The following is a 9,831-nucleotide window of genomic DNA, read 5'->3' as shown; positions in this document are numbered from 1 at the left end:
TCTCTGTCTCCATCTCAGGCATCTCTGTTTCTCTGGGTAGGGTCCCGCTCTTGGCTCTTCTCCGTTGATGGTCCCAGAGACTTTCACTCCTAGCCTGTAGAATTAATCACTCCCTTCCTTGTTCCAAAACATCTACCTTTGCATTTCCAATTCTCATAATCCATCCTGATAAGCATTATTCACTACAGTATCACGAGTTACCCATCTGTATTTCCTTTCATCAGCTCCGCCCAGACAGATTGAATAGTACCCACTGGAGATTCTGCCTTCCTCCATTCCCCCTAGCTCTAGGTTCCCTCTTGAAAGCTTGTAAGCCAGTCACTTCTTGCCTTTGTAGTGCCTCCCTTCCCATTTGAGTATCCAATGTCCAAGTTGCCCATCTCTGTCCACTCTGTGTGTGGAGGGAGTGGGAATGATTCTTTCTATAAGGATTTGTTCCTTCTTTTGAGTTGCTGCTCCATAGGTATAGGTCAAGTTCATCAGATTGTATCAGCTCATTCTTTTTTTATTTCCCCTCTTCTATCTTCTCCTGGTTGAGCTCCGATCATCCAGTCATCCGGTCCAGGTCATGTGGGTATCATCTGCAACAGTGGCCGCTCCTGAGCACATGCCCTCTCTTCCTGTCAGCCAGTAGCTCCACTCTCCTCTCGAGTCCTCCGTGGCCACACCCCAAGAGTCCCCAGGTCTCCTCACACTGCTTGCCATCCAGGTCCCCAACTGGGCCCACAGAAGTCCACTGAACATTGTAGGTCTTAGCTTGCCGCATCATTGCTACTTTTACCCCATTTCCCCCCATCAGTGATGTGTGTGGTCACCAATCAGAGCGTGCATTTCCATTGAGTCTTAGTCTTGGAATGGGGTTTGCGTTGAGAGGACCTGGCCACCTGCCTTGATGTTTCCTAGGGATTGCTTCCATTTTTGTACCTTTCAATTCAGTCTCCATTTAATAAGCTGAGTGATCTTTAAAAAGGTAATTCCCTCAAGAAAGTCCTCTTCTTAAAACCCTCCACTGGTTTCCTACTGCACTTTATTAAAAACTCATTTAACAAGGTCTACCTGGACATGCCTGATCTGGTCATCCTGTATACAGACTTATGCTATGCTTCTCCTGTTCTTCTCACTCAACTCCAGCCACAATGGCCTGCTTTTCAGCTGCTTTAAAGAACTGCAGACTTTTAGGACCTGTGTAAATGCTTAAAAATTTTTTTGCATCCCCACTCATTCTGTTTGGATAACTCCTACTGTATACTCTTTGAGTTGATTTAAATGTATCTGGCTCATAACATAAACTATATTTCACTGATTACTATCTTTCATAGTACCTTGTTTGTTTTTTAACAGCAATTGCCATTCAATTTCAATGTTATATTTACTCATTGTGCTTAACATCTGTCTCCTCCATTAGATTAAATCGTCTTTGTCAGATCTTTAAGAATCACTTCATTTTTTTTAGTCCCTACTCCCTAGGTAAGGAGCTTTGGTAGCGTAGTGGTTACAAACTGGGCTACTAACCTCAAGGTCGGCAGTTCGAAACTACCAGTGGTTCCGCAGGAGAAAGCTGAGGCATTCTGCTCCTGTAAAGATTTACAGCCTCGGACACCCTGTGGCAGGGTCACTATGAGTTGGAACTGACTCCACGGTACTTAACAACAACAACAACTCCCTAGGTGCAATGCCTTAAGTGTTTAAGACACTTTAATGCTCTGCTATAAACAATTTGGAGTTCTGGTATGGCACTGTAAGATAAGCACTGGGCTGCTAACTGAAAGGTTGGTAGCTCAACTACCAGTCACTCCTTGGAGACTCTATATAGGGTTGCAATAAGTCAGAAATGACTGGATGGCACTTAACAACAACAATAAACAATTTAGTTCTATATTATATTCTGAATGATACTGCTAATGTTCATCATAAATACTAGTATACCTGTATTATTTAATTAAGATTTTCATATCTGGAAATAAAATCAATATTTGAAAGGAAATATTATAGCTTTTACAAAATAATGCCAAATAAGAGATTTTAAAAATGGTAACTCAGGACAATTGTATCTTAACGAATTTACTAGGTGAAATAAACTCAATCTGAAGGAGAAAATCTGTTGTTACTCTAGCTTCAAATATTGTATGAAAATATAATTCAAACATTACTAAGATTGAATGATTCAGTATTCCAGTTGTGTGATTTGGGCAAGTCACTGAATCTGTCTGTAGTTATTAAATGCCATTGAGTCAGTTCTGACTCATAATAACCCTGTGAGGGTTTTGAAGGAGCAGCTGGTAGATTTGAACCACCTACATTGTAGTTATCAGTCCAGTGCTTATCCTATAGTGCCACACAAGGACTCCTAGCACTGAAGACAATTCAAGTCTGTTGAGATCATGCTATATCTTATTATTTCACTCCTGTCTTTTAATTTCTTTACAACTTAATTCAATTTATATTTCAGTGGGAGGAAGAATAAAATAAATAATAAAAAGTAAATAAAATAATCTCAGATACTAAGGCTTTGAAAGTTGGGGAGAAGGCAGTGGATAAAGAATACTTTTAGTCAGTTAGAAAAGGTCTCTTGAAAATATCTTCTGAGATGAGACATGAATTATTTGAAATCAAGTATTTGGGATAGTGCAGTCAGTATAAAGCTGTGGTTTTTATAGAGGCCCTGACCTATTAGTAAGCCATGAAATTAATCTGGTGGGCTAAATTGATAAAACTATTAAAATATATCACACAAAACAACTTTTGTTTCAGTTGCATATATTTATACATATGTATAAAGGTAAGTCAAAGTATTGCTACAAAAGAATAGAAACCTTTTTAAAACAAAAATATCAAACTGTAAAGCTGTTGTTTCTTGACATCTTTCATCTAAGTCTATATAATTGTGAAGGTGACGTTTCCATCTCTTTAACCTGTTCCCAAATAATTCTACGTTCTTCAATATGCATGTCAAAACAACAGTGTTGGCATACTTGAGGAACTCAAATTGTGTTCCTTTTCAATGTTCTTTGTATTTTGGAAACAAAAACAAGTCTGAAGGGGCAAGAGCAGGGCTATAGGGTAGATGGGGTTAAGGGTTACCAATGAAATTCTCTTAGGACATCCCTAACTACCTTGAAGAATGAGTATGTGCATTGCTGTGAAGGCCTTGGCACAACTTGCCGGGCCTTTTTCTCACCAATGCAGTTTCAATTTTCTTAAAAGTATATAAGCTTCCATGATAATCCTTCAAGAAAATCTAGAACGTCTATTAAGATTACTCCTTGGGAATCCCAAAAAACAGTCACCATAACTTCTGAGCTGACTTTTTCCCCTTGAACTGGCCCAGCAGATCTCCTTGGAAGCCACTGGTTTGATTAGATCTTTTTTTGAAGGCACTCTAATAAGACTAACACAAATGCATTACTGAGAGAACCTGTATGCAGCCATCCTCTGATTGCAGAGGCATATTTAAACATGTTTTGTTTGCAATAAACTTATACATATATGAACCATAACCCTAGTAGCAATACTTTTTGGTTTTCCTTTATATGTGTGTGCACATACATCCATATATATTCCTACACTGGTCAGTGCTAAGTGTTTTTCTTACTATGGCAAGATTAAAACCATTTGAAAGCCACTACAGCTGACGGCCAGTTTGAAAGTCTTAGGACATGAAAGAGCTTCGTGAGTCTTATGAAGTAAAAGACAACCATATCTAAAGTCACTTTGTAAACTATCACTAAGGGGCTGGCAGTTACACTAAACTGACTCTGAAAGTAACTTCTAAAATAATATATTTTATAGTAAAAATACATCATTTAAAAAGTCATATTCATAAAACCCTGGGGGAGGCCTCTGAGTCCCTTCAGATCTTCCTTAAAAAGGAGCTTCAAAAAGTTCATGGAAAAATGAAATTAAAGGCTAACGAATTTTTTCTATGAACTTTTTGAAGTGCCCTCATATGATGGAAAAAATGTTAATTTTTAACATTTTGACTATAAATAGAAAGGAGTCCTGGTATGGCACTGTAGGCTACACACTGGATCACAAGGTCGCCTTGAATCACAAAGTCAGTGGTTCAAACTCACCAGCCACTCCTCAGAAACCCAATACAAGGTCTCTATAAGTTAGAACCGACTTGACAGCACTTAACAAGAAATAAATAGAAAATGTGACAAAGAGAGCACTTTAATCAAAATATAGAAAAAAAATCAAGAGATCGGGATTGTACACATGATTCTTTCATTAGCCATCTGCGGATATATTTAACCTCTCTGCACCCTCCGATTCTTTATGTGTAAAAAGAGCAGGTAGCCTAGGCATTCAGTAAGGTTCCTTCATACTGCAAATTCCACGATTTTAAGTAATTTTAGAGTCTATGATTATTTTAAATTTGTGAAAATTAGCCTGATATCTTACCAGAATGAAAATAGTCAGTTATAAGGTATCTAATAAAATAGCTTTAACTTTATTGTCAATGGTATCATGCTTGAACAGGTAGAATAAAAAGTAAAAGTTTTTTCTGGAGGTTTATGTTGTATTTGGAGTCCTGGTTTGGTGCTGTAGCATCAGCACTGGACTGCTAACCATAAAGTTGGCAGTTCAAACCCACCAGCTGCTCCTTTGAAACCCTGTATCGGGTTGCTATAAGTCAGAACTGTTTCGAAGGCACGTTAACAATATGTTGTACTTGGACTGATCTGTATTTTTGTATTTTATATCATGGTATCAGTATGTTGATATTATAGGTGGAATTGTGTCCCCTCTCCCTCCAAAAAAATATGTATTGTAATTTCTAACCTAAATATTTGTGGCTATAATCACATTTGGGAATGGGTTGCCTTGTTATGGGAAGAGGCAGGATTAGTGTAGGGTGGGCCTTGAGATATAAAAGATAATAAATAAGCAAAAGAAACAGAGATGGGAGAGATGAAACTGCCCAGGAGTAGAAGTTCAGCGTCAAGGACGCAGCTGACACAAAGAGAAAGCCTTCTCCCACAGCTAGCACCCTTAGTTTGGACTTCTAACCTCCTAAACTGTGAGAAAATAAATTTGCTTGCTAAAGCCACCCATTTATGGTATTTCTATCATAGAAGCAGTTGATAAAAAAGAATTTGGTAGTAGGAGTAGTACATTAGAATGCTGCTGTACCAAATATTCACAATGTAGAAGTAGTTTTGGAATTGGGTAATGGGTGAAGGTTAGAAGAGGTGTAACATGCTTAAAAGTAAAAGTCTAGATTACCTAGATAGAATTATGGACATTCAAGGTCCTGGTGTGGCGTTGTCGTATAAAGCACTGAATCACAACGTCAATTTGAATCACAAGGTCGGTGGTTCAAACTCACCAGTTGCTCCTTGGAATCCCTATACAGAGCCACTCTGAGTCAGAACTGACTTGATGGCACTTAACAACAAGGCAATTCTGCTGAGCGCTCAGAAGAGAGTGAGGAGAGCTAAGAGAAAGTTTCTACTGTCTTAGAGAATACATATGTGCCAACAACAAAATGTTGCTAGAACTGTGATGTTAAATGTGCTTTTAGTGAGGCTTTAAAAGACAATGAACATGTGATTGCCAATGGAGGAAGGGTGATGCTTTTTATGCAGTGACAAAGGATTTGTCTGGATTATGTTCAAATGTTTGGTAGAAGGTAACACTTCTAAGTGCTGAATTTGGATATCTGGCTGAGGAGATTTCTAAGCTAGCTCTTAAAGGTGTTGGTTGCATGGTTTCTCTGCCACTTATAGTAAAATGTGAGAGGACAGAGATGGACTTAAAAGTGAACCATGCAAAATGAAAACAAAAGTTAAAGATCTGAACAATTCAACTGTATAAACTAAGGACACGTGTCTTAGAATTTTCACTTAGGACATGGCTACATAATCTTTTGCTAGAGAGATTAAGTCTATGACTGATGGCTCTATCCAACTATCATAACAGAAACTTAATCAGTTTAGACTAAGGGGGACAGAGAAAGAATGAAAGGAAAGAGCACTGTCTACCTCTTGGAATTCTCTGGGCAGGAAATAGGCCAAAGGAACTATATCTGTTGTCCCTCAAGAAAAAGACCAGTCGTGGAGCTGACTGGACAGCAGAACTGTTGGAAGGAGCACAAGAAGCAGGACTCATTGGTTTCAAAGGGTGGAGTCATGGTCTCCTGATATCAAAAGTGGGGCCATAGTCTCCTAGGTTTCAAAGAGTTGAATCTTCACTAACTTGGTCCAGAGTGGGGTTACTGTTCACACAAGGGGTATGAGGCCACTGCCCAAAGCTGAAAGGACAGGGTTGCCATATCCAAGGTACAGAACAAGAGCCTACTAGGAGCCAAAGGGGTGGAGATAACCATTCAAACAGAATAGAGGAATGCTCACAAAAATCCAACAGAGCAGAGTTGCTGTCCTAATGGGCCTGGAAGGTAGAACTGAAGCCTGAAGCTAAGTGGCCTTCACCCAGAATCCAGAAAGCATGGCCAACATCCAGATTCTGTTGCCCAGATGGTCTCAGAGAATAAAGAATTGTTTTCAAGTTGTGAGACTAACGTAAACTGTTCTGCTGGATTTGGGACTTGCTTGGTACCCATTATTCCTTCTTTCCCTCCCATTTCTCCATCTGAAAATGCCTACCTTGTATCTGTTCCACCCGTACACGCCGGAATCAGAGAATTTATCGTCCAGATTTCACAGGTTTACAGATGAAGAGGATTTTTGTCTCCAAAGGAATAGTCTAATGCCTCACCATTTGATTTGGGTGATTCAGAAGATGAGATTTTGGAGTCAATTTAAAACTTTGGGGATGATGTGATAGGATAAATGTATTTTACATGTGGGAAAGACAAGAATCGTAGAGAGCCAAAGGGTGAATATTAAGGATTGAATTTTGTCCCCTCAAAATATGTGTTCTAATTCCTAACCTCTCTGTCTGTGATTATAATTCCAGTTGGAAACGGATTGTGGGTGTGTAATACGGCAGGATCGGAGTCCTGGTGTGGTGCTGTAGGATAAAGTATGGACTGTAATGTAAGGTTGGTTTGAACCACAAGCTCAGGGGTTCCAACCCACCAGCAGCTCCATGGGAATCCCATATAGGGTCCCTATGAGACGGAACCTACTGATGGCATTTAACACCAGTGAGGCCTGATTAGTATAGGGTGTGCTTTGAGTCAATCTCTTTTGATATATAAAAGATATTAAACCAGCCTGGGAGAGAGCAGAAATGGAGAGGCACAAGTCCGTGGAAAATGGCCTAGGAGCAGCTGCGCAGACACTGGGTCCTTCCTCCAGAGCCAACGGAGAGCGCCCTCCCCTGGCGCCTGCGCCCTGGATTCCAACCTGCAACCCCTCCTGGTGGGGCTGTCGGCTCAGCACTGGACTGCGAACCACAGGGTCAGCGGTTCAAACCCACCAGCCGCTCCTCGGAAATGCTAGCCAGAGTCGCTATGAATGGGACCCGTCTCCACGGCACTTAACAACAACAACCAGTTCGAGGCAGCCCTTGTGTGTCGACAGCACTGGACTGTGAACCGCCAGCGGCCACTCTCCGAGACCCTCTCCAGGGTCGTTGTCGGAAGCGGCGGGCTGCCACTCACAGCGCTGGAACTGACTAGGAGGTGGTCCGTTTGCTACAACTGCTCTGTGGTCCCCGTGTTCGGGTAGCCCGAGGGACCAGACACTTGAGAGAGAAGAGCCACGGTCCTGGAGAGCGTGCCAGCGCCACAGAGCGCGCCACTCACCTACAAGCTCCCCGATCATGAAGAGCAAGTACAGCACGGCGGCCAGGGTCAGCCTGGTTCGGGCCTTTCTCTGCAGCAGTCGGTCTGTCTGCTGGTTGCAGCTGTCGCAGGGCTCCACCTTCAAACTCAGCTGGCTGTTGCTCAAAGCTAGGTCCTGGTCCAACAGGGAATCGTCGTCGGCCTGGAGCGCCGCCTGCGCCCCGTTACCAGGCCTTTCTGGGGCGCCAGACCCATCGTCAGCCACCACCACTCGAAGTCTGTTCAACCGAGAATGACCCTCGACCGCCACCTCATCCGAGAAGTCAAAGGCGCTGGTGTCATTTAAAAACAGCGGCACGTCATCCTTCCTCAGCAGAGATTTAAGGCGCTTCCAAGCGCCGGCTCCGGCCATGGCAGAGGCTGTGCGGTGGCGGCGCGGAACGGGCGGCCCGGTGCAGGAGGAAGGCCGGCGGCTCCTAGTTCACCGGAGTGCCAGTTCCCGACGGCAGTGCCACGCGTCCCTCCCCACTCTGCGGAAAACGAAACACGTTATAAATTACAGGCGCCCAACAGTCCCCTCAAGTTCCAACACCGCAGGCGGCCGGGGCGCAGATCGGCCCAGAGACACCATGTCTGCCCGGCCACAGCCACCGCCAGCGTCTGTAGGCGCGGGCCAGCGCTCCGCGAGGGGGCGGTACATCTACCTGGGGCGCTGCCTCAGGGCCGCGGCTCATCTCCCCCGCCCCAGCCAGTTCGGCCGGCTCGCAGTACTGGGCTCCGGGCATGGGGGAGCAGGGCGGCCCTCGAACCTGCCACGCCCAGCCGGTGGCTCTCCAGGTCTGACAGGTTCGGGGCTGGTGCCTCCGCCACTTCCACTCCCCGCCTTGTGCGGTGCCGCGCGCGTGCGCCGGAGCGGCCGGGGGCGAAGCGCGCGAGGGAGGGGTTGGCGCGAGGACACGCAGGCCCGCAGGGCGGTGGGTGCCCGCGAGGGGCGGTGTAGGGGCGCAGGTCGCCGTCTCCTGCCCTTCGTCCCCATCCAGGCTCCGCATTCCCGCGGGCCACGCTTGGCCCTGGGGACGCCAATGCTGGGGCTCCTTTGCAGCCTCTTACCACGCATAAAGCCAGGCCACAGTCTCTGGCGTGGCCTTCTTACCTCCCAGGATGGGAGGCTTGTGCGTTTCAGCCGCAGTCCTCTGGCTAAATGAGTGGTTTCGAATTGTTCATCCAGGGGTTGGGCAGTACTACTGGGACTTCCAGGCACCAGAGTTACGTCTTGGGAATCTCTGGTCCGGATCTTGCTTGCGGGTCGTCTGCAAAAGATTAATTTAGCATAGTCTTGCCAAGTTGAAAGTCGAACCGCTGTTCTCTCCTAGAACAGCTTCTGTTTTACTCCCTGGCTAGTTGGAAATTCTTGCTGCACAATCAGGCCAATTTAGAGAGCCCACGGCTAATTTTTGGTCAGCAATTCTGTGTCTTGCTTTAGGTTTATTATTGGTGTGCTAACTCTGGTAGCGTAGTGGTTACGAATCGGCCTGCTAACCTCAGGATCAGCAGTTCGAAACTACCAGCTGTTCTGTGGGAGAAAGATGAGGCTTTCTGTTTACAGCCTGGGAAACCTTGTAAAGGGTCGTTATGAGTCAGAACCGACTCCACGGCACATAACAACAACATAGGATAAGTACAGGACTGCAAGGTTGATTTGAACTTTGTGCAAGGTTGGTTTGAACTTTGTGCTAAGTCGGCGGTTCAAACTCACCAGCCACTCCTCAGAAACCCTGTACAGGTTGCTATAAGATGGAATGTAGTCTAGGGTACCTAACAGCAACAACAACAACATTGTTATTCAGCAGATATGCCAGTCCACTGGGAGCCCACCACCACATTCCTTTTACCAGCAAGATATTTACAATATAGGATGAATCTAAGCAGAGAATCTCATTGGGAGTATTTGTTCTGGCCTTTGGTTCTATGGAACAAAAAGAATACGTTATAAAGAATTAATTTGAGTACTAGTTTATGATTCAAATCTAAGTTAGTGGCAAAATGAAATTTTTGGAAAATCTTAACTTAGAGTCCCTGGGCAGGCTTTAGGGAGTTCGAAAGCCTTAAACGTAAGTGCAAAATTATGTGGGTATGTA

At 44.2% G+C, this 9,831-nt stretch overlaps 1 protein-coding gene across 1 annotated transcript in view; it reads right to left on the bottom strand.

Annotated features, from left to right (window-relative positions):
- The window catches only part of SLC30A4 (solute carrier family 30 (zinc transporter), member 4), a 51,365-nt gene extending 43,139 nt beyond the window's left edge, over window positions 1–8,226 (bottom strand). The window contains exon 1 of the mRNA XM_006831692.1: window positions 7,715–8,226. Coding sequence (XP_006831755.1) covers window positions 7,715–8,105 — 391 coding nt within the window. The 5' untranslated portion in view covers window positions 8,106–8,226. The remainder of the gene's footprint in view (window positions 1–7,714) is intronic.
- Window positions 8,227–9,831: the final 1,605 nt, after the last annotated feature.

The sequence above is a fragment of the Chrysochloris asiatica genome, unplaced genomic scaffold (genome assembly GCF_000296735.1).
Source record: "Chrysochloris asiatica unplaced genomic scaffold, ChrAsi1.0 scaffold00004, whole genome shotgun sequence".
Taxonomy (NCBI): domain Eukaryota; kingdom Metazoa; phylum Chordata; class Mammalia; order Afrosoricida; family Chrysochloridae; genus Chrysochloris; species Chrysochloris asiatica.
Note: the sequence above shows the minus strand (reverse complement) of the source record. Positions and strands in the feature narration are given on the sequence as shown.